A 25650-nucleotide genomic window follows, 5' to 3' on the forward strand; every position below is an offset into this window, starting at 1 on the left:
AGCCTGCTGGACACACTTTCCTCATTCCTGAAGAAGGGCTCATGCCTGAAATGTCAATTCTCCTGCTCCTTGGATGCTGCCTGACCTGCTGCGCTTTTTCAGCTACAATCTTAGTAGATCCAGTCAGCTTTGTCAAATCCAGTCAAGTATTTTTAGCTCTGCAACAGTTTGTGAGAACCATATCAAATAAGTCCCATCCCAGAATGAAACCTACCCTGATTGACCACATGTTTAATTTTTGCAGTTAGTTAACATGGTGATTAGTTACTAAAACATAGTCACACAAGACTGCAGATGTTCTTTAACAACAAAACCTATTTTATTACAAAATAAAACACTGCTGTATATCTAAGAAAGTTGAAAGGATGTTATCACAAACAGGAAAACAACATTTGTGTTTCCTATCATAGTTTTCAAAGATACTCCATTCCAGGGTTATACCCATGTCTCCATTCTTCAAATTATTTTGCTTAACTGCATCTTCCCACTTTATTTTAGTTTTGCAGTCTTTTGCTTCCTGAGTTGTCATCACAAATCTTTCAAAGTTTTGAGGGCCTAAACTTGTTTAGTTCCAACAGCTTGAAGTCTCCTATAAAGCTCTCCAACTTCTTATTCCACAAACTAACAAATCTTTGGCTATGTTGGCTAGTTTTCCTTAACAAAAGCTTGATACTTCTCCTCGGAGAAACTTTTTCCCTCCAAACGGAACTCCTAATTCTTCAGCAATGTTAACAGAGGTAAAAAAAAACTGTTCCCGTTGCTAAACTAATGACCTCTGGTTGTAAAACTCAGCAATGTAAGCATTCCATCCATAACACCACTGGTGTCAATGTTGCAATTTGAGTGAAGTCACATGCCTTCTGGGAAATGGGTATATTGAGGCCACTGTTCCAAATGACTTACTGAACCTTTTTTGGAAAAAACACCAAACACCATCTATCTGCCTTTACTTGAAAATTGAAAGAGCATTTTGTCACATCTTGTTTAGAAGTGTTTTAGAATAAATTCCTTCCATAGCGAAACATGGTTGAGGAATGTCACTGTTCCCATTGTGATAAAGGTGTATGACATATTAGAGCTGAAAATGTGTTGCTGGAAAAGTGCAGCAGGTCAGGCAGCATCTAAGGAGCAGGAGAATCAGGAATGAGGAAGGTGTGCCCAGCAGGCTAAGATAAAAGGTAGGGAGGAGGGACTTGGGGGAGGGGCATTGGAAATGTGATAGCTGGAAGGAGGTCAAGGTGATAGGCCGGAGTCGGGGTGGAGAGGTCAGGAAGAAGATTGCAGGTTAGGAAGGCGGTGCTGATATTATTATAGTCATAGAGATGTACAGCACGGAACCAGACACTTTTGGTCAAACTTGTCCATGCCGACCAGGTATCCCAACCCAATCTAGTCCCACCTGCCAGCACCCAGCCCATAGCCCTCCAAACCCTTCCTATTCATATACCCATCCAAATGCCTTTTAAATGTTGCAATTGTAACAGCCTCCACCACTTCCTCTGGCAGCTCATTCCATACACGTACCACCCTCTGTGAAAATGTTGCCCTTTAGGTCTCCTATCATTCCCCCCTCACCCTAAACCTATGCCCTCTAGTTCTAATTTTGTTTGGGATTTTAAAGTAGAACTAAGATGGATCAGTCCTTTTCCTTTCAGTTCTGCTCAAGTATTTCTTTTTAAGTCAGGATGTCATTTGGAAAAAACACCAAACACCATCTATCTGCCTTTACTTGAAAATTGAAAGAGCATTTTGTCACATCTTGTTTAGAAGTGTTTTAGAATAAATTCCTTTATACTTTTTCAAGAAAGCACATGAAATTGGTAAGGCCACCTTTGGAATATTGTGTGTAACTCTGGTCTCCTTCCTATCGGAAGGATGTTGTGAAACTTGGAAGTGTTCAGAAAAGATTTGCAAGGATGTTGCCAAGGTTGGAGGATTTCAGCGATATGGAAGGTCTGAACAGGCTGGGGCTGGTTTCCCTGGAGTATCGGAGGCTGAGGGGTGACCTTATAGAGGTTTCCAAAATTGAGGGGCATGGATAGGATAAATAGACAGTCTTTTCCCTGGGGTCAGGGAGTCCAGAACTACAGGGCATAGGGTTAGGGTGAAGAGGTCTCATATCTTTTCCCCTAAGGGTCAACTTTTTCACACAGATAGTGGCATGTGTATAGAATGAACTGCCAGAGGGAGTGGTGGAGGCTGATACAATTGCAACATTTAAAAGGAATCTGGATGGGTATACGAATAGGAAGGATTTGGAGGGATATGGGCCGGTTGCTGGCAGGGGGACGAGCTTTGGGTTGGGATATCTGGTTGGTATGGACGAGTTGGACCAAAGGGTCTGTTTCTGTGCTGTAAATCTCCATGACTCTGACTTCAGCTCAATGCCATGCCAAATATCTGTAGTGTTAATTTATGAAGTGCTCACAAAGTGGAACTTTGTGACATTCAGAGAAAACAGACCAAGGGCTAGTTTGAGCTCATCTCACCTCAGAATAGTTTACCCAAATCTTGCAACAGTGTTTAGTTTGTGGGATTTCTGCACTGGAAGAATTTGTTTTCAAGTCTTAGAATTGAGAAGTGGCTTAAGCAATTAGATCTGTAAAGAAGACTGTTGGCCATGACAAATGGAAAGAGTCAGTTAAGAAAGAAATTGCAGAGTTAAGTTGGGATTGAAAGTCTGGAAAGGATATTGCTGGGGAAAAAAGTTGTTATCCTTTTTGCTGATGTAAGATCTTTTAATTTGTATGTAAATAATTACATAAACCTTTTTTCCTTTTGTGTGATTAAATGTCTTTTGTTAAAGAGCATTGGCAGCCTGGAGCAGTCTCAGTGACTAAACAATGGTAACCAGTTGCAAAAATTAAGCTTATGATTGATCAAATCCGATTTCATTTTAAGATGTGACTTGTCCAGTATTACTGTCAGATGGGATCATAACGCTCTTTGGTTTCCCTTAGGTTTGTTTTAATGATTCTAAGACTTTGCCTACTATTATATCTGAATTACTGTCTTTCTCTTCATTCATTTACAAAATGTCCCTTTTATAAATTTATAATAAACTGTCAGAAAATGTTATTATGCTTGAAATTATTTTGAATATTTTTCATTCAACAGGTGAACAGTCTATCCTGATTTTATTTTTGACGTACCCACCGCAACACTTTTCAGTTGAACTTTATGGAATATACAGTGCAATTAAGATGTTTCTTGGAGTGAGTACGGAGCATGTCTGTGAAGGCTGCACATTTTTCTTGTGTTTTATTCTTCTGTCACCCATTTAGATGTGTTACTTAGATGTTTATTGGCTCTTGTGTGGAAGGGTGAATGTTGAAAGTTAACTGATTGCAATGAATGGCCTGTTTCTGTGTAAAACATTACATGCAAACAAACTTAAATTATTTTTCCAGCACTGTTTCATAATTATACACATTCTGAAGAAAGTGTATTTGTAGGTAAGCATCAGCCTTGGTTTTGATGTTAGTGCCCTTACTGCATATCTGTGATAGGACCATATAAACCTCACTGGACACTCCAATGCAGTATGGAGGGAATCTTGCATTGTCTGAGGTGCCATCTTTTCAGATGGGGCAGTAACTTCAGTCCCTATCATTCTCTTTCCAGGGATCATAAAATAACTCCGGGCACTATCGGAAGGATAATAGAGTCTGTTCTCTTAGTGTCATGGCAGAGTCTATCCCTCTATTTTATTGCTCAAAATAAATTGGATAATCAGCTTGTTAGATTATGGGATTGTGGAATATGAAAACTGACTTCCATTAACTTTTTTTCTCAAAAATATGTAATTAGCTGTGATGTTTCTTTTGTATATTGTTAGATATAAAAGGTTCTATTAAATGCTCTTTTCAAAATCTGAGCATTCTGAATTTTCTCTTTGCCAAACCCCCCAAAAATTTGTAAGTCTTAAGATGATATTGCTCATCAGTAGCTTACTGCAAACTGATTAAATACAGAATTATTTGACTTTGCCTTTTGGTAACTTGAAAATGAACTCAAATGTTTTTTTCCCCACTACTTCACACCATGTTTACTGTCCTTTTTTTAAACAACCTTTTCATGGGAAATCAGTGGTGTTGGCTAGGCCAGGATTTATTGCCCATCCCTAATTGCCCAGTGGGTGGCACGGTGGCACAGTCATTAGCACTGCTGCCTCAGGGCCAGAGACCTGAGTTCAATTCCCGCCTCAGGCAACTGTCTGTGTGGAGTTTCTCCGCACGTTCTCCCCGTGTCTGCGTCGGTTTCCTCCGGGTGCTCCCGTTTCTTCCCACAGTCCAAAGGTGTGCAGGTTAGGTGAGTTGGCCATGCTAAATTGCCTGTAGTGTTAGGTGAAGGGTGAATGTAGGGGAATAGGTCTGGGTGGGTTGTTCTTCGGAGGGTCGGTTTGAACTTATTGGGCCGAAGGGCCTGTTTCCACACTAATCTTTTTAAAAAGGTCAACCAGAAAGTTTTGGGTCTGGAGTTACATGGGGGTCAGACAAAGTAAGGATCCGATTTACTTCCCTCAAGCACAATAGTAAATCAGCTGTCTTTTTTTAAATATGAAAACTGCCAGTTGTTATATGGCTGCTACTAGATTAATTTTTTAAAAAATTCCATATTCTCATCGAATGCAATTTTCACCAACTGCAAAGGTGAGATTTGAACCCTTGTTCCTGGTACATTAGCTTGTGTCTTTGGATGGCCAGTCAGAGGCTGGTGCTACTGGCTGTAGGGAGTTGTCAGTGGTAACACTGAGGCCTTCATGGAGATCAGCATGGGGTGAGATGGTGCTCACAGGGAAAAGTTTGGCTGTAAAATTGGGTGAGATTGAGGGAGGGGTTAAGTACAAAGGCTAGGGGATGGCTCTTATCCATGTCCCTAGTTCTTGATTTTGAGACCCTTAATCAGACACTGCCTGTGAAATGAGGACAATACCTCCCACCACCCCACCCTGGCCAAGAGGCTCTGGAGGATGTGTTTTATGGCTTTTGAAAGGAATGGAAGACACAGGAGTCACTATTAAATCCCTTTGGACTTCCATAATTAATCTCAAGTGACCTGTTAATGACCAGAGTTTTGCAACAATTCCCCCATCAGGTACACCATCTACATGCATTTCAGGGTAACTTTCTGTAGTTGAGAGTTGGACATGGGCCTTTTTGTCGTCATGCCCACTGGAGTGGGCTCTGCTAAATTCTATTCTTTATCTTTTTCTGCACAATAAATTCCTCATTGAAATGCATACATAACATAGTATGGAACCGCATCTGTAGGCAGAGCTTTTTTTTAAACTTGGCATGAATATTTAGTAAGTTGTGCTTTCAAGAAGAAAGGAGTGGCTGCAGTGAGCTCCTGTCATGTTAGCACTTTGTCAAGCTCGTATCTGCAAAGTTGTGATGGTAATTTGCGCTTGTAAAAGGAATTACTCTGGAAGAGATGCATAGTGTGAAGCAAATAGCTGTGATGTATGCAAAGCTGCAGAACAGAGATAGCTCTGGAAATCGCTGATGGAAACCTAATGGATATTGTGAGCCACTGTGAGAAATGCCTGTCAGAAGTGATATGGACATAAGGAGCAGTAGTCGCACGAGGCATGCCAGACCCTCCCATCTATCCATGTTAAAAGAAGACTACAGGTAAAGATTAAATTGATGTACAATCTGTAGATGGTGGGAACACTTGGCTTCTGAGACTTCAAGTGACTTGGATAATGCAGGGAACCTTTCAGCAAAACCTGTAATTGGTTAGGAGTTTTTCCAGTGAGTTTCTGAACTCCAGCTGTCAGCTCGCGTGGGTGCCAGAAGCCTGCACTGAGATGCCTCCCCTGGATGATGGCATTGTCTCTCCAATTTTTAATATTTTAAAGTAACAAAATGGCCTTAGCCAATCAAACATTGCCCCCTCTTCCCCCCCCCCCCCCCCCCCCCCTTCCAGTGGTGTCTGGGGTGCTGCAGCACTTTACCAGAAAAGGAAGATCGTTTGTCCCTCTACCAGCCTTCCCAGTTCACATCACTCCAAACTCCTGGCTCCAAAGAAATGTTTGGGGGTATATTTACCACAGTTTGTGTTGTGGGAAAGTGTCTATGCTTTACTTATTGCCCATCTAGTGCTGTCCTGAAGGTTGAGAACCAACCAGATATTTATTCCTTAGACTTTTTCTTGCATTTTATGCATTTGTTCATGGTCATAGAACTTGGCAAACCTTAGTATCCAAGTTGCCTGCAAGAGACCCAACTCTAGAAACTGTGCTTCTATAGATATTAGCAGCATTGAGAGTGGGAGACAAAAGCTGAGCATGCTGGCATTCCTACCCATTTATCATGATATTATGGTTATACATTATCTTCTATGACATGCAAATGCTATTCGGTTTTTCAGGGTCAATGGAATATCCTCTGAAGTGTAGGTTTTCCTACATTAAAGGAACATATGGTCAGCAAGATCTCATAACCATCAGTAAAATAAATAATCAAACAATCTCTTTTAATGGTATTTGCTGAAGGATAAATATTGGTCAGGATAGATGGGGAATGTTTCTATTTTTCTCAATGCAATGTCTTTCTTGAGCTTTGAGGCTTTCGGGTGATAAATCCCCAGGACAAGATGATTTTCATCTCAGCTTTTTAATGGAAGAAGGCAAGAACTTTGCAAATGTCTTGTGTTAGTTCACAATTCTTTTGGTTCAGGAACCATTCCTTTAGATTGAAAATTTGTTTACACTGCTTTATTGCTCCACTATTTAAGAATGGTATGAATGTGAAACCAGCTCATCTAATGTTTGTTGTTGAAAATTATGCATATCTCACAAATATTGTGATGATGCTGCTCCTTTAACAAGGTTATGTTGTCCTTGTTTTCTTTGGAGAGGTTGTAAAAGCAGTGATTCTGAAACGTTTGGCTTAGATGGGTTTTAGGGCCAATTTGATTACAGTTAACAGATACTGACTCCGGCATAAGGCTTTCAAGTTTAAAAAAACACTTGTGCAATGAAACGGGAATGGCCAGTTCTCCCACCCCAGCTTTTCTCTGGTTTGGTTTGGTTTTTAGCAGTCTGACTGTTCACTGAAAGCAGGCAGTCAGTTTTGAGGCTGCTGGTCCAAGAAACAGCTGCATGAAAGGAAGTCTTCCATGCTAAAGCTCACTACCATATCGGTGTCTCGCTCTCTCTCATTTTTCCTTTTTGTGCCAAATGGATGTTTATGCAACAGCATCATTACATTGGGCCAATCTGGTGGGTTTTCTTGTAGGTTACGTTATTCTGTTTTCTTTCCTTTGTATTTCATTCAGTTATCTTAAATTCTGTTTCATGTAAAACTGAGTTGTTGGGCCAGCTGCATCCCTCCTGGAATATCCACTTTACACCTGCTTAAAACAACTAGCAAAGTTAGAGTCTAGGCTACTTGAAATGTTTTGAGGGGGTATGGCCTAGCCCATAACAAGATGGAATGACCAAGCACCTTGACATTTTTCAGCTGATTGGAGAGAAGCTAACGCTAAATGAAGTTGCAAAGGTAAATTAATATTGTTGAACTTGATGTGATTCTTTTGAAGAGGTGACTAAATAATGAACAGCAAAATGTCTATGGATGGTATTTATTTGTTCTTACAGAAGGTGTTTGATAACTCTCCTTTTATAAGAGATTGTTAGCTAAAGCCTTAGGATTGAAGGCACATTATTGATCTGGTTAAAAGACGACTGTTTGCAACTATTGAGCTAAAGATTCTTGACAATGGGTAGATATTGTAATTGGCAGGATGTGACCAGCAGTATCTTTCAATGGGTTCATTATTCATTAACAATTTGGATGTTAGGATTAAAGAATCAATCATCTGCATTTACCAATGCACAAGGTAGGTAGCACTTTAAGTGTAACACAAAATTACAAGATATTTACATTTCTGAAAAAAAAATTGCTGTAGCTTTTCATCTTGCACTCATCAGGCCAATTCGCAAGAAATACCAGAGTATACAAAAGGAAAATGACGTTTTTATGTATGTGATGAGTGCTTATTGATTGACAAGTAGACTCAGATTTGTTAAGTGTTGCTGAGGAAAATACATCAGTTAATGATTATTGATTGTTAACTGTCAAGGTTTGTTTAACTTTTAAACAAGGTGGTTAATCATAGGTAAAAATCTCACAACACCAAGTTATGATCCAGCAGATTTATTTGAAATTGCAAGCTTTTGGAGTGCTCCTCCTTCATCAGGTAGCTACTTTCGAATATACCTGTTGGATACTAACTTGATGTGTGGTTTTTAACTATGTCTACCTTAGTCCAACACTGGCACCTCCACATCTGGTTGATTTAAGGCATTGCCCTGAGAATGGTGTGTCACCTATTTTGCAGAGTTGAAACAGGTACAGTGTGTGTACGTTATTTATGTCTGAAAGGAACAGGATCCTGTGTCTTAATACCAGTGGCTTCCAGTAAATGTGAGTGTACCATGTTGAGGCTGATGGACAATCCTAAGTTAGTTGTCTGTGTAATTTGTCACAGACTGATGTTTTGTAAATTGTTGTCTGATTGCAGATTCACATCAAATGTTGGAATTGTGAATTTTGCAAATGTAGACTGTTTGGATGCTTGTTGTGACCAGCTGAAGGGGTATGCTGTTTGATATAATCTGCCAGTCTTTGCAATGTGCTTCTATACCTAGCATCACAATATTAATTTGTGAGAGAGGCAGAACCTCTCTTTGGCTTGACAGCAGCATCCTGTTATAGCAAGCACCACTTGTTCTGCCACTGCATATTACCAGCGTAAAACAGCTAACTCCACCTGATGCCCATCTGAGGTAGACTGGATATGTTTCAGGATCAAATGTAACACCCTTAGACCTGTCCACCTGTTTTGATTATAGTGAGAAATGATTTGATCAGTGATGTCATTATTTTTGAAGTATGGCTTTGATGTTCTCTATTTCACCATTGAACTTGCATGGTTATCAAATAACTTTGAGCCCAATTTACAAGGTGAATGCTAGGGCCAATATTCTAGCACAAAGTATAAGAAACTCCATGCATATATTGACTAGTGAAGGTTGGTTTGTGATAGAGTAGTAGAGAATTCCCTGGTTAATTTCTCAATTGGGGCTTTGAGGTAAAGTAACTAATTTGTCTGCTCCATTTTGAAAACAAATTTGAGCACAGGATAGAAACTGTTTCGAATGTGAAATTAAGTTCTTATATGCAGTTACAGATTCAAATGTAGCATCTGCATTGTGGAAATGTGCACGAATGAGACAATTCAGTTCAATTTAATTAAAGAAGTGTTTCTCATGGAAATTAACAAAGATGTTTGCAGGAACTCCGCCTAGCAGGGATTTCCTGCTCACCATCTATTTGGGTTAATGTGATGTTGTTAAAATTGAACTTCATGATTTGATGACTTCATAAGTTCAATGAAAAATGATTCGCACAATTATGACAGTCCAATCATGATATAGTGGTGCAGCACAAATGTCGAAGGTTTCCTTGAGTGGCACTTTGGTTAGTGGATTATCAATATTAAATGAGCACATGAAAATTGCATTGCTACTGAATTAGCCAGTCCTGTATGAATTTCACGAATGTGAAGGAAATGCTCACTATGTATGTGGACAACTTACTCAAAACTAGAAGTATGGCATTTTCATAATGGAGAAGGCAACTCCAAAAGACCTGTCCAGATTAATCCAATCTGGAAAATCCAACAGTCAGTTGGAGCAATATCTGCACAAACCTTATAGAGAATCTACCACATTTCTTCCACAAATCACAATGTTGCTATTGGAGATTTGAAATTAAAATAGAAAGTGCTGAAGAAACTCATCAGGTTGATCAATATTTTGGAGTTGATGTTTCATGCCCATCGGACTTTCTATTTCTGTCAAACTTTTCCAAAGTTGTGTGGAAGTTATTTGTGAATTGTAAATTAATAGCATCATATCAAAATATTCCTGTGCAGTAATGATAATATTGTAGTTCAGTAGCGTATAGATGCTATGTACTGTAGGAAAAGTACATAGTGGATAGTAGGCCAGTAGATCTTCTCCGTGAAGATCTGTTCAAGTTGCCTGTTTAATAGACTGAGTTCTTAGGATTGTGCCGAACTTCTTGAGTATTGCAGTTTTCCTCATTTAGATGAGTGAGTTTTGCATCATGCTTCTTAGCTAAGCCTTGAAGATACTGGATAGATTTTGAGCAGTCACGTTGCACTTCATTTTTCAAAGAATATTGCAGCAATAAACAATTGACGTGATGGGGATCCGCAAGTATGTCTTTCTACCTGACTGTCACATGGTGTATCATGTGTAAATCTCTTTGCACTCCTCTCTGAAACTGCTTTCCACACTTCAAGCTGCTAGTCTGAATGAAATAAATTAACTAATGCTTCTGATGAAAGAAAAGGGAGGTAATTCAAGCCAACCTGATATGTCAGAAGATAGACCTTTGGTTGACATCAGACTATATTTTCAGAATTGCATTGTACTGCAGAATGCTAAAGCAAAGGCTTTGGTTTTCAATGAGTTGTGATATAGGAACTGTTTACAAAATTTTGGGAGAGTCCCTATTCTAGTATCCAATCTTGCTGTTTCCAATTTAAGGTGTTGGAGGTGAGCTTGCGCCCATGTGATGATACTGCTCCTTTAACAAAATTGTTGTTTTTTTTTTAAAAGAAGGTTGTAAAAACAGAGGTTCCCAAAAGTCTGGGTTTGCTTGGGCTTTAGGGCCAATTTGGTTATAGTTAACAGATACTGCTTCAGCCAAAATGCTTTTGAGTTTTTAAACAAAAACATTTGTGCGATGAAAGGGGAGTAGCTAGTTCTCTCAACTCAGCTTTTCTATGAATTGATTTGTTTTTTTTTCTTGGCAGTATGGTTATTCAAGGAAAGCAGTCAGGCAGTTGTGAAAGTGGCTGGACCCAAAGAACAGGTCCAGGCTGATGGTCCTCTCTCTCTCTGACATCTCTCTTGTAGGACTGTTTTTGTTTTTGATTTTTTTTCCTTTTGTGCCAAGGGGTGTTTATGGGAATTGTTGCAAGTAAATGGAATAGCATCATTTAGCTTTGATCTTTGTGTTTTCAGATAGGTTACGTTTTCAGTTTTCAGTTTGTTTCATTTGGTAATCTTGTTTTTTTAAAAAAAAGTTTTTTTTTGTTTGAAACTACTTGGCTTGACCAGTAGCTTATCTCTTGGAGTATCCACTCTACACTGTGCTTAAAACAACTAGCAAAGCTAGGGTCTGGACTACTTACTGAAATGTTTTGAGGGGTTCTGGTCAGATCCATAACACCTGACACTCTCTCCTGCTGGGTGAAGGGTGCGTGGAAATAGGCATGTCCTAGTTCTCTGAAATTTTCATGGAGTCACGCCATGTTTTTAAAGAGTCACGTTCATGTTATAGCCAGCGTGAGAAACCTTTTTCTGAAAGGTAAGTTCAAAAACACCACCGCCTTGTGTGAAACTGACATCGCGCTCTTTTTCTTCTCCCCCCACCACCCTCAAACAATCAACTCCTCATGCCCAAGTGCCCTCATACTAGGCTACACCTTCCTGCCCCTCACAAAGAAAGATGTTCATGGTACAGTGAAGGTATATTCCCTTCAAAGGGAAAGATAGGCAATGAGCTCTGGATTTGTTGGCCCTATTTCCTTTTCATCCATTAAAGAAAAGCATGCTTGTGACAGGTTTCTGGTGGAAAATGCAATTAAGAATCAAGAGGCATACAGAAGGTTCAGAGAGGAGATGGAAAAGCGTAGGAGAGGGTTTGAGGAGATTAGAAGCTAATGTGAATGGGAGTCCCAAAGTCTTCTATAGGCACATCAATAGTAAAAGGATGATAAAAGGAATAGGGCCAGTTAGGGATCAAAAGGGATTTACACATGGGGACAGAGGTATGACAGTAGTGTTAAATTAGTACTTTGCATGTGTCTTACTGAGAAAGTAGATGTAACCTTGGCAATGATGACAGGATGAAGCTCAAAGGATTAAAAACTGATAAGTAGGAAGAATTGGATAAGCTATCAATACTTAAAATTGTTACAGCACTTCTGTTAATTAAACTAAACTCCCAGAAAAGCTCACATTGCCTCGTAATCTGTTAAAAGTATGAGTGACCCAAATTCCACTATTTAAAGGATTTAACATCACTTTTTGTTTTAACTCTATATAAAAGTGGACATTACACACACTATTCACGGCTTTAAGCCCCTTTTCTCTAAACTGCTTATTATCTGCCTCCAATGATATAACAATATACTGTTCCAACAAAAGTTATTAAAATTGCTTCGACTTAATTTCAAAACCATACAGTGGCAGTCGTCTTTGTCTGTCCTCTTCCGGCTGAAGGTTTCCCTGAATCACCATCTTTCTTACTGCAAATATGTTTCATATGAAAAGGTACCTTTTGATAGAAAGTGTTTCCTAATTTCTCAGATCTGTGTTGATGGCAATTGCTCTGTCCAGTTTTCAAGATGCCTGCCTTTTTTATATCCCAACATTGAATCAATGAGATAATCCAATGTTGACAAAACAATAAATTCAAACTCAATTGGGTTTTAGTATCCTGGGGCATAATTTAAACTAATTAAATTCAAATTATTGTCAAAACAGCAACCAACTCAGGTATCCATTTCACAGCCAACTATTACATACTTTCAATTCTCCAGTACGCTCTAAGACTGGTATCTATTCATATCACAGGTGCTTGTAAGCTCTTGGTGCAGAACAGCATTCACTCACGCTTTAAAGGTACAATATACACCTTCATAACAAAATTCCGGTGACTAGGACTGGAGGAAGCTCATCCAAGAATATTGAGGCCAGTGAGTGTGGAAATTGCAGGAGGCCACTGACTATAATCTTTCAGCTTGTCCTAGAGAGGAAAGGGGACTGGGAATTACAAAAATAATGCTCCTGTTCATTTAAGATTATAAGGAGCAGCCCAGAAATTATTGTCCAGTCAGTTTAAATTCAATGCTGGGAAAGCTTCCAGAAATGATGATTCAGGATAGGATTAGTTGCCCTGTGGATTCCAATAGGGAAATTCAGTTTGATTAACTTACTGAAATAAGAGTTGATGAGGGGGTAATGCTGTTGTTGTGATGCACATGGCCTTTCAAAAGGCAATTGATGTAGTGCAACATTGTAGCTCAGTGAATGAGATGTACAGGGTAACAACATGGATACAAAATTGGCTGCGTAGTAGGAACCAATGAGTAGTGGCCAGTGTAGGAAGGTTTGTAATGGAGTTCCTCCAGTATCATTATATCAGGGGAAGCTATGTCCTAATAATGTGTTCAAGGTATACTTTTGAAATTTGTAGATGATACAGAACTTGAAAGCATTGTAAACTGTGAGGAGGATAATGTTGAACCCTGGAAGACTTAGAAAATGTGGTAGCTTGTAGTAGATGAAGGTCAATGCAGACAAATGTGAGGTGATGCATTTTTGAGTATATAGTCATGCATTCATGACTGACGAATTTTAAAAAAACTTTATAAAAGTAAGTCATTCATTTCTTTTTTCATTTATTAGTTGAACTGTTAGTCATCCAGACCCTTTTAAAATGCAATTAGCTGGAACTGCAAGCATTTGAACCTTTTTAACCTTGTCTAATGAACTAGACAGCAAACTTCAGTGAGCCACAAACATCATTCAAGTAGATTCTTTGTGACTACTTGTGAAGTTTTTCCCAACATGGCTGGCCCAATTGAAGCTCCTTTTCATCAGACAGTGTCCACAAGGTTAGGATTTTCACTATCTGCTAAGGTCAATGTACTGAGCTGGAAGTTTTCCTGACTCCTGCTGTAAGCTGCAAGAATGAAAATCAAATCAAGGCACTGCTGTCTATCCATTCATTATGTTCGTTGTATCATCTATTCTTCCTTGGATGAGGTGCCCAAAACTGCATGCGGTGCTTCAGGTGTTTTCTAACCAAGGTTCTACAGAATTGAATCAAGCTGTCATTATTCCTGCACTCAAATCCCCTGGCAATAAATGCTAACATACCATTTGCCTTCCTAATTGCCCCAGCATCTGCATGTTAGCTTTCAGTGACTTGCATGCAAAGAAAGTAACACGTTCCCACTTGCCATGTATGTTTCCAATTAGAATCCTAAGACACGTAGCCTAGAAATCTGCTAGAACCGCATGTTCTTCTATGTTTTCAGGTGTGTTAAATTGACCACCTGGAATATTGGTATACTTACAAGGCCTAGTAATTATGCTAGGTTGCATATTACTTTTGCTTTAAAAGAAAATTTATAGAAACCAGTGAAATAAGATTTGTAAGGTGATGCATTTTGGTATGATTGAGGAGAGACAATGTTAAAGAGGTGTTATTTTAAAAAGAACAGACTTGCCATTTACACCATGCTGCAGGATAGGTATGGAAGGCTGTTTAAAAAGCATATGGGAGGTATTTGGTATTTTTTTGATTAAAGAAAGGTAGATAATTGAGGTAAATATGCAAGATTAGATTAGATTCCCTACAGTGTGGAAAAAGGCCCTTCGGTCCACACCGACCCTCCGAAGAGTAACCCACCCAGACCCATTTCCCTCTGACTAATTTACCTGACCTATGGGCAATTTAGCATGGCCAATTTACCTGACCTGCACCTCTTTGGATGTGGGAGGAAACTCATGCAGACATAGGGAGAATGTGCAAACTCCACACAGACAGTGGCCCGAGGCTGGAATTGAACCTGGGACCCTGGTGCTGTGAGGCAGTAGTGCTAACCACTGAGCCACTGTGCTGCCAAGTTACTGCTTAAGTATCAACTGGAGTATTCAATATTAGGTACCATGCCTTGGGAAGAGTGTCAGGATCTGAGAGTGCAGAGGATGTTTAATCAAATAATACCAGGGACAAGAAATGGGGAGAGATTGGAGAAACTGGCATTGTTCTATTTGCAGCAAATGAATTTAAAAGATGAGTTGATAAAGGTTTAATATATCATGAATTTTGTTTCTCCTTATTCCTCTGTCAATGTTGCAGTGGTTGGTATGCAGAGGACACCACTTTAAGAGGAATAGGGCAAAAGAACCAGAGTTGACATGAAATTGGGCTTAACAAATTGTTGCAATCTTTAATGTTTTTCTTGAAAAGGCAGTAAAAGCAGATGTGGTAGTAACTTCCATTATATGTGTTGTAGAGTTGACTACAGCCAGCTAATGGTTGGGGTAGAGAGCTGGTAACAATCTTCCACAACAAAAACAGAAATTGCCTGAAAAACTCAGCAGAGAGAAACCAGTTAATGTTCTCAGGTCAAGTGACCCTTCCTCCGAACCAATCCTACTCCTATTCAAGGTACAGGCTGACTGCCGTATATGTGGGAATTGTTTTTCGCAATTTCAGTTACCCGTGATTTACTGCGGCTCAAACACATAGGGAATGTTTGAGCACCAGGGACTGGGGGCTGCCGGGAAGGTAAATTTCCCACTGAAATGAATGGGTTTGCTTCTATCTGCAGTTTCAGGTTTCCACAGCAGGTCTTGGAATCTATCCCCTGTGGGTATGGGGAGGACTACTGTACAAGGCCTGTTTGGTTGATAGTGACAGAGGATAAACCACTAGTCAGTCTTCACAAGAAGAGGTTCTTGTGTTGACAAGATGTAGTTTGTTGAGCAATAGGTACAAGTTATGCTGGTTGGGTCAGGCACAATCTTTCAGAAATTTCTATCTGGTTGTAAATCATATTTCCAACCCTGATCAGACAAAAATGTTTATATGATTTCAACGGAAGCTTTCTTTTATAATTGGATGAACTGTCCAGCAATCCCAACAGCCATAATCATTGAAACCCTGTCTGGTTTTGCAGCAGTATGCTGTATCCTGGGATTTTAAAACATCCACATGCCAATTCAACTGCTATTGTGTAGAGACTTGTCTGCAAGATAATATTGCAGGGTAGGCTGAGGGGAATGGGGGGAGGGTGCCAGGTGGGTGAGGAGGTTAGAGTGGCAGGTGAGTGGATGAAGGTTTATGATCAGTCAAGTTGGCGATTGGGGTTGGGAGGTGGTGCGTGTTTGTTTGGGGCAGGGGACGCCAAGGGTGGGTCAGGTGTTGGTGTCATGTCAAAGGGTGTTGGGGGATGGGCATGTTTTGTTTGGCAGGAATGTGGGGGTAAGTTGTAGTGGCTCTGGTGGGAAGGGAACATTGGGTGGGAGAGCTTGAAGGTACAAAGCTGTCGGGTCAGGGAGGGAGAGGAGTGCCACGGATTTAAGGGTGTACTTGGTGATTAGGTTTAATAGTTACTCAGGAGTTGGAGTATGTTGCTAAATTTCTAATTTCTCCTAGGCAACTTTTTAAACTTATCTGAGTCAGAACTCTGAAAAAAAATTGATTTTTTTTTGGTTTGTTTTGGTAATTCTCATTTCTTTAACCTTCCAATCAGAATTTTCAATCTCCCCAGGCAAATCCCTTTATTCAGTTGGTCCGGGATACTGATGTGCAACTCCAGTCTGTACTTCTGCAAAAACTATCTGGCTATGGTAATATCCTGGCCGGGAACTCAAACTATTAGAAGATGTGATTCACTTGCCCAAATTGGGATCTTGACTTAGACTCCCCTCTCCCTCTCTTCAAAACTGTATGCCATCATCTTAGTACATTCTCTAACAGTAACCATTTCCGATCCATCATGGTATATCAATATTTTCAAAAGGGAATTGAAAAATATTTGAAGCATTACAGGGCTATCGGGGAAAGTGGTATGGGAGTAATTGGAAACTGTATCAAAGAGCTGGTGTAATGTAATATGAGCTGAAAGAGCACAGGAGATGGTCAATCATTCTAACATTCCTGTTTAGTTCATTTTTGCATCTAAATCAGCTGACCTAGTCAAATTCTTAGAGATGAAGAACATGACACAAGATGGAATTACGCTTGTATAAATTAGTTATCGCCTTTTCTTTAGTAATGAAGTGAAAGAGTGACCAACTTTAATGCTATATATTTTTGCACAATTGAAAATCCATTGTTTCGGTCATTAATCTGCTGAGTTCTAAAAACTTTTTTTTTGTAAAAGTTTAATACAATTTTGAATAAAGTCCAAGTTAAAAGTGCAGGCAAAACTATATAGACATGTATGACTTTCTTAATGGTTTAGTGAAATATGCTAAATAGGATTAGGAAATTAAACTTTCATCAAAATTTATCATTTTCTGTTTCCCCAAGAGTTCAAAGAACTGGTACAAACGATAGATAAATATTTTCATTGATTCTTCTGTCATGTAATCAAGGCTCAGACATAATGTTGTACAATATCCTTTTTGACTTAAAAGGTACTCTGCTGCACAAGTTATACAACCCAAAAATTGTCTAATGGATCAAAGTCTCTTTAATGTTTACCCCATACTATTGTGTGTTTTCTAATATCACCCACAGTATATTCATCAAGTGAATTGCAAATTAAGCAGCAACATCTATGATGTATTGAAAGAACTTTTGTTTCTAAACTTGAGGTTTTGGTGATTTTTAAAATAGAAATAACTTTACAAAGTGTCCTGCTGTTCAAGTGATCCCTCAGCATCATCCAGTGTTTAACCAGTTTCTAGATTATTGCCAATGCAGGTCTTTACTGGATACTGGGAGGTGTGCAAGAGTGGAATTGATTTTTTTTTTTTCCCTTCCTGTTTTTTTTTGTTTGCTCCTCATTTTTCCGTTTGTGTTACTTGGAAAAAAAAATGCAATCAGGATCATATTACATTGTGTAGAATAAGAGGATCCAGAGGACATTTGGATAGGTTTTTACATTCAATTTGATTTAGTTTGTTTTTGTTCCAGTTAAATTGCCGCCTCCTCAATGCCTTATGCCAAATGTTCCAGTGTCCCTCGATTACAATGGTGTTTATTGCATGATGGCTGCAATACAGAAATAAATAAGAACTAGTAAAATAATTACTACTGGGCTTGTGAGACCACAGGCTGTTTCTGCAAAGTTGGGCTGATTTAAGAATGGTGGGCATTGCTGCCACCACCACACCCATTCCTGGTGCTTACAAATTTTGCAAGCATCAAAAATCCTTTAATATCATCTTTTATAAGTCAGTCTGACAGTGAACTCAGAAACCCTCACTGAGGAAATTTAGATTTTGAAACTCCAATCTGTTCAGTGGAAGTTGTTTCTTTTTAATCCTTACAACTTAAGCCTCCCTTAGAGCAGTTCAAAGAGGAAGGAATTCGTCAAAAATAATTCAGATTATCACACTTAAACTGAATTCATCTTGCCTTCAAGAAATTTTACATTTACACTGTCTAATTTGTAACTCCAAAACTGAGTTAAGGGCCTTGGAACAGTCAAAATGGGGTCTGTTTTGAACTTGGCTGTAAGTTGATATAGAACTGCTGAGTTCCTCCTTGTGGAAATCACATTCTGACCCCTTTCCCTGACCTGCCGGGAACTATTGGATTTGTTGGAAATAGGTGTGGGACTTGTGCATCCAAGTGCTGCCTGTTGTTTTTAAGTGAGTCATAGTCATAGAGCTATACAGCACAGAAACAGACCCTTTGGCCCAATTAGCCCACACAGACCATGTTCCCAAATCAAACTAGTCCTAATTGCTTGTTTGGCCTAAATCCATCCAACCATTTTCTGTTCATGTCCTTATCCAAATATTGTAACTGTACCTGCATCTATCACTTCCTGTGGCAGCTCATTCCATGCTGGAAATTCTTCTTGTCCTTTTTTTAAATCTTTCTCACTTTTAAAAATATGCCCCTAGTTTTGAACTCCCCTCCCTTTGGGAAAAGGCCCTTGCTATTCACCTTATCTGTGCTCATCATGATTTTATAAACCTTTTTATAAGGTTATCCCTCAACCTCTCAGTGAAAATGGTTCCAGCTTATCTTTATAACTCAAACCTTCCATACCAACATCCTGGTAAATCTTTTCTGATCTTGTTCCCTTTTAATAATATCCTTCCTTTAGTAGGATGACCAGAACTGGGCATAACATCCTGTACAACCTTAACATGATGTCCCAACTCCTCAACTCAAAGGTCTAAGCAATGAAGGCATGTGTGCTAAATGCTTCCGTAACTATCCTGACTACGTATGATGAAAATTTCAAAGAACCCCTAGGTCTCTGTTTTACAACATTACGCAGGACCCTAACATTACTTGTAGAAGTCCTGCCCTTGTATTACCAAAATGCATTACCTTGCAATTGTCTAAATTAAACTCCATCTGCCACTCCAGCCTATTTATCAAGATCTCTTTGTAATCTTTGATTACCACCCTGACTGTTCACTGTACACCAATCTTGGTGGCATTCGCAAACTTAAAAACTTACTAAGTTGTCATTCCAAGTCATTTATACAGGTGACAAAAGCGGACCCAGTACTGATACCTACGGAACACCACTGGTCACAGGCCTAAAGTTTGTAAAACAACCCTCCACCATCACCCTCTGTCTCCTACCATCAAGTCAATTTTGTGTCCAATTGGCAAGCTGTTCCTGAATCCCATGTGATTCGGAGGCATTGGTTGAGATCTTTCAAAAGTCACTGGAGTCAGGGAAAGTCCCGGATGATTGGAAGATTGCTGTTGTAACCCCCTTGTTCAAGAAAGGATCAAGACAAAAGATGGAAAATTATAGGCCAATTCGCCTAACCTCGGTTGTTGGTAAAATTCTAGAACCCATCATTTAAGGATGAGGTTTCTAAATTCTTGGAAGAGCAGGGTCGGATTAGAACAAATCAACGTGGATTTAGTAAGGGGAGGTCGTGCCTGACAAACCTGTTAGAATTCTTTTGAAGAGGTGACAAGTAGGTTAACCAGGGAAATCCAGTGGATGTGGTCTACCTAGACTTCCAAAAGGCCTTTGATAAGGTGCCACACAGGCTGCTGAGCAAGGTGAGGGCCCATGGTGTTCAAGGTGAGCTACTGGCATGGATTGAGGATTGGCTGTCTGACAGAAGGCAGAAAGTTGGGATAAGAGGTTCTTTTTCGGAATGGCAGCCGGTGACAAACGGTGTCCCACAGGATTCAGTGTTGGGGCCGCAGCTGTTCACGTTATATATTAATGATCTGGATGAAGGGACTGGGGGCATTCTAGCGAAGTTTGCCGATGATACAAAGTTAGGTGGACAGGCAGGTAGGACTGAGGAAGTGGGGAGGCTGCAGAAGGATCTAGACTGTTTGGGAGAGTGGTCCAGGAAATGGCTGATGAAGTTCAATGTGAGCAAATGCGAGGTCTTGCACTTTGGAAAAAAGAATACAAGCATGGACTACTTTCTATAAAGCCAAAGTATAAAGGGATCTGGGAGTGCTAGTCTAGGATTCTCTAAAGGTAAACATGCAGTTTGAGTGCGTGATGAAGAAAGCGAATGCAATGTTGTCATTTATCTCAAGAGGGTTGGAATATAAAAGCACCGTTGTGCTACTGAGACTTTATAAAGCTCTGGTTAGGCCCCATTTGGAGTACTGTGTCCAGTCTTTTGGTCCCTACACCTCAGGAAAGACATACTGGCACTGGAGCGTGTCCAGCAGAGATTCACACGGATGATCCCTGGAATGGTAGGTCTAACATACGAGGAACGACTGAGGATCCTGGGATTGTATTCATTGGAGTTTAGAAGATTTAAGGGGGGATCTAATAGAAACTTACAAGATAATACATGGCTTGGAAAGGGTGGACACTAGGAAATTGTTTCCGTTAGGCGAGGAGACTAGGACCTGTGGACACAGCCTTAAAATTAGAGGGGGTAAATTCAGAACAAAAATGCGGAGGCATTTCTTCAGCCAGAGTGTGGTGTGCCTGTGGAATTCATTGCCACAGAGTGCAGTGGAGGCCGGGATGCTAAATGTCTTCAAGGCAGAGGTTGATAAATTCTTGATGTCACAAGGAATTAAGGGCTACGGGGAGAATGCGGGTAAGTGGAGTTAAAATGCCCATCAGCAATGATTGAATGACGGAGTGGATTCGATGGGCCGAATGGCCTTCCTTCCACTCCTATGTCTTATGGTCTTATGATATAACTTTACCAATTAGTCTACCATGTGGAACCTTGCTAAAGGTTTTATTAATGTCCATGTAAACAACATCTACTGCTCTACCCTTATCAATCTTTTTGGTTATTTCTTCAAAAACAAATGCAATTCAAGTTTGTGAGCCACTATTTTCCTTGCACAAAACTGTTAACTATTCTTAATCAGTCTTTGCCTCTCCAAATGTTTGTAAATCCTATCTTTCAGAATCACCTCCAACTTATGCACCACTGATCAGACTCTCTGGTCTACAGTTAGGCTTCTCCTTATAGCCTGCCTTAAATAAAGACACCACATCAGCCATCCTCTCGACCTTTGGCACCTCACCCATAGTTACAAATGATACAAATATCATTAGGGGCTCCGCAATTTCTTCCCTAACTTCCCACAACGTCCTGGGATTCACTTGACCAGGACCTGGAGATTTATCCACCTTTTGTTCTTTACAGAAGAGGGAGTGCTGGAGTTCTTAATGTGAACTGTTTTCAAAGCACCAGTATTAATTTCCTTGTTCTCTAATCTCCATTTCTTTCTCCACAGTAAAAACTGATCTGAAATATTTGTTTAGTATCTCTCCCATCTCTAAGGCTCAACATATGACCTGGTTGATTTTTAAGAGGCTGTGTTCTCTCCCTCATTGCTCTTTTGCTTTTAACATGTTTGTAGAGTCTTTGGATTATCCTTAATCTTATCTGGCAAAGCTGTCTGATCCCCATATTGCCCTCCTGATTTCCCTGTTAAGAATGCCCCTACACCCTTTATACTCTTTTTAAAAGATTCATTTGATCCCATTTGGCAACTTTCATCAATTTTACTTCCCATGTCCATCCCACACTCCCCTTCACCTGGCCCATCTCTGACTCATACCTTCCCTTCCTCAACATCTTTGCTTTAATTTCTGGGGATAGCTTGGCCACCAAAATCCATTATAAACCCACCGACTCCCACAGTCTGCTTCATGTAAAGATTCCAATTGATTTTCCCATTCCTCCGTCTCCGTCAAAGTTGGCATCATCAGAAAAGATGTGACAAGGGAGCCTCCGAAAGGTTCACCTTCCTCAACCAAGGATTCTCCAGCACCATTGTTGACAGAGGTTCATCTGCCTCTCTTCCAACCTAGTTTACTACATCAGGTGCTCCCGATTATGGTCTTCTGTACATCAGGGAAACCAAATATAAACTTAAGGAACAATTCACTGAACATTGCAGCCAGGTCCATAGTGTCTGACCAGACCTCCTAGTCACCACCCATTTTAATTCTTCTAACCACTTGCTTTCTGACATGGCCATCCTTAGCCGCCTCCATTGCCACAATGAACCAAACTGGAGGAACAGCACCTCATCCTCCCCCTGGGCAGTCTACAGCCCAAAGGACTCAACATTGAATTCTCCAATTTCAAATAGCCTCCTTTCCCAGCCCCTTCTTTTCCACCCTTCCCTGCCACCAACCGGATTCAGTCCTTCCATTGACCAACCAGGTTGTACCCTCTGCCTGTCTTCACTTATCCCCACTTCACCACCCTGCCCCGCCAGCCCCTTTTATGTGCAACTCCACCTACACCCACCCCCAGTCCTGAAGAAGGGTTATACCCAAAACATTGACTTATCCACCTCCTGATGTTGCCTGGCTGGCTGTTTTTTCCAGCTTCCTGGCTGTCTACATTGGATTCCAGGATCTGCAGGTTTTTTTTCTCTAATGTTTCCTCCATCTCAGCTATGTCTTACTTGGTAGAGCATTTGCCTTTGAACCACAAGATTTTGAGTTCAGGTCCAGCACAAAAAGCAAGGCTGAACTGTCAGTACAGTACTGAGGGAGCTTTACATTGCATTTTTTTTGGATTGTGGTTCAGCCACCTGCTTGATTGTGAAGATTCTATGGCATTATTTCAATGAGCAGCAGGTGAGTCATCATCAGTGTCCTGGTCAATGAGATTTCCAAAAGGCATTTGAAGAGGTAATGCAGAGAAGGCTGCTTTAGAATATAAAAGCCCATGGCGTTGAAGGTCATCTATTAGTCTAGACAGAGGATTAACTAACTCATAGAAGACAAAGTTGGAATAACGGAACATTTTCGGAATATCAATTTGCAACTCATGGTGGCTGCAGGTATCAGTACTTGGGCCATGATTTGTTACGTATTACTGACTTGATGAAGGAACTAAATGTACTATAACCAAGTCTGTGCCTGACAAAGTAGTAGGTGAGAAAGCAAATGTTGAGGATAACTCCAAGTCTGAATCTTGTGGTTTATTGGCTGTATCTGTTTTTCTAGGTTTCATGGAGGGTTTCTCTTAGTGTGAGGTAATTTTCCCTGTTGTATCCTTGATCCTGTGGTATCCCTCTCATCTGACTCCAGTCTCATTGTACCACTTGCTGTTCTTGGAACAACTTTCCATTGCCAAGATATCCCAGAATGGACTGGCATCTTGTGCCTGCACTAGTTTTAGAAGGCTGTTGTGCTCTGGACAAGCACTCTGTCTCGAGCTATCCTGCGTGGATCCTGACATTTTGTGGCAGTGTGTACAAGACAATTTTCTGATTCAGTATGTGGATGTACCTACTAGAAAAGGTGCAAAACTTGACCTACTCTTGGGAAATAAGGCAGGGCAGGTGACTGAGGTGTCAGTGGGGGAGCACTTTGGGACCAGCGACCATAATTCTATTAGATTTAAAATAATGATGGAAAAGGATAGACCAGATCTAAAAGTTGAAGTTCTAAATATGAGAGAGGCCAATTTTGACGGTATTAGACAAGAACTTTTGAAAGCTGATTGGAGGCAGATGTTCGCAGGTAAAGGGACGGCTGGAAAATGGGAAGCCTTTAGAAATGAGATAACAAGAATCCAGAGAAAGTATATTCCTGTCAGGGTGAAAAGAAAGGCTGATCGGTATAGGGAATACTGGTTGACTAAAGAAATTGAGAGTTTGCTTAAGAAAAAGAAGGAAACATATGTAAAGTATAGACAGGATAGATCGAGTGAATCCTCAGAGTATAAAGGCAGTGGGAGTATACTTAAGAGGGAAATCAGGAGGGCACAAAGGGGACAGGAGTTAGCTTTGGCAAATAGAATTAAGGAGAATCCAAAGGGTTTTTACAAATACATTCAGGACAAAAGCGTAACTAGGGAGAGAATAGGGCCCCTCAAAGATCAGCAAGGCAGCCTTTGTGTGGAGCTGCAGAAAATGGGGGAGATACTAAATGAATATTTTGCATCAATATTTACTGTGGAAAAGGATATGGAAGATATAGACTGTAGGGAAATAGATGGTGACATCTTGCAAAATGTCCATATTACAGAGGAGGAAGTGCTTGATGTCTTGAAACGCATAAAGGTGGATAAATCCCCAGGACCTGATCAGGTGTACCCGAGAACTCTGTGGGAAGCTAGAGAAGTGATTGCTGGGCCTCTTGTTGAGAGATTTGCATCATCGGTAGTCACAGGTGAGGTGCTGGAAGACTGGAGGTTGGCTAACGTGGTGCCACTGTTTAAGAAGGGTGGTAAGGACAAGCCAGGGAACTGTAGACCAGTGAGCCTGACGTCAGTGATGGGCAAGTTGTTGGAGGGAATCCTGAGGGACTGGATGTACATGTATTTGGAAAGGACTGAATCGGGATAGTCAACATGGCTTTGTGTGGGAAATAATGTCTCACAAACTTGTTTGAGTTTTTTGAGGAAGTAACAAAGAGGATTGAGGGTAGAGCAGTAGATGTGATCTATATGGACTTCAGTAAGGCGTTCAACAAGGTCCCCCATGGGAGACTGATTAGCAAGGTTAGATCTCATGGAATACAGGGAGTACTAGCCATTTGGATACAGAATTGGCTCAAAGGTAGAAGACAGAGAGTGGTGGTGGAGGGTTATTTTTCAGACTGGAGGCCTGTGACCAGTGGAGTGCCACAAGGATTGGTGCTGGGCCCTCTACTTTTTGTCACTTAAATGATTTGGATGCGAGCATAAGAGGTACAGTTAATAAGTTTGCAGATGACACCAAAATTGGAGGTGTAGTGGACAGTGAAAAGGGTTACCTCAAATTACAACAGGATTTGGACCAGATGGGCCAATGGGTTGAGAAGTGGCAGATGGAGTTTAATTTAGATAAATGTGAGGTGCTGCATTTTGGGAAAGCAAATCTTAGCAGGACTTATACACTTAATGGTAAGATCCTAGGGATTGTTGCTGTACAAAGAGACCTTGGAGTGCAGGTTCATAGCTCCTTGAAAGTGGTGTTGCATGTAGATAGGATAGTGAAGAAGGCATTTGGTATGCTTTCCTTTATTCGTCAGAGTATGGAGTACAGGAGTTGGGAGGTCATGTTGCAGCTGTACAGGACATTGGTTAGGCCACTATTGGAATATTGTGTGCAATTCTGGTCTCCTTTCTATCGGAAGGATGTTGTGAGACTTGAAAGGGTTCAGAAAAGATTTACAAGGATGTTGCCAGGTTTGGAGGATCTGAGCTATAGGAGAGGTTGAACAGGCTGGGGCTGTTTTCCCTGGAGCGTCGGAGACTGAGGGGTGACCTTATAGAGGTTTACAATATTGAGGGGCATGGATACGGTAAATAGACAGTCTTTTCCCTGGGGTCAGGGAGTCCAGAACTAGAGGGCATAGGCTTAGGGTGAGAGGGGAAAGGGACTTGAGGGGCAACTTTTTAAATGCAGAGGGTGGTAT

General features: G+C 40.5%; 1 protein-coding gene across 8 annotated transcripts in view; it reads left to right on the top strand.

Annotated features, from left to right (window-relative positions):
• Positions 1-25650, top strand: part of zgc:174356 (uncharacterized protein LOC100137120 homolog) — a 92955-nt gene that overhangs the window by 20519 nt on the left and 46786 nt on the right. For all 8 annotated transcript variants that reach the window (XM_043695494.1, XM_043695500.1, XM_043695501.1 and 5 more), the window contains one exon: positions 3118-3215. In XM_043695494.1, the coding sequence (XP_043551429.1) occupies positions 3118-3215 (98 nt within the window). The remainder of the gene's footprint in view (positions 1-3117; positions 3216-25650) is intronic.

This window comes from Chiloscyllium plagiosum, chromosome 9, assembly GCF_004010195.1.
Source record: "Chiloscyllium plagiosum isolate BGI_BamShark_2017 chromosome 9, ASM401019v2, whole genome shotgun sequence".
Lineage (NCBI taxonomy): Eukaryota > Metazoa > Chordata > Chondrichthyes > Orectolobiformes > Hemiscylliidae > Chiloscyllium > Chiloscyllium plagiosum.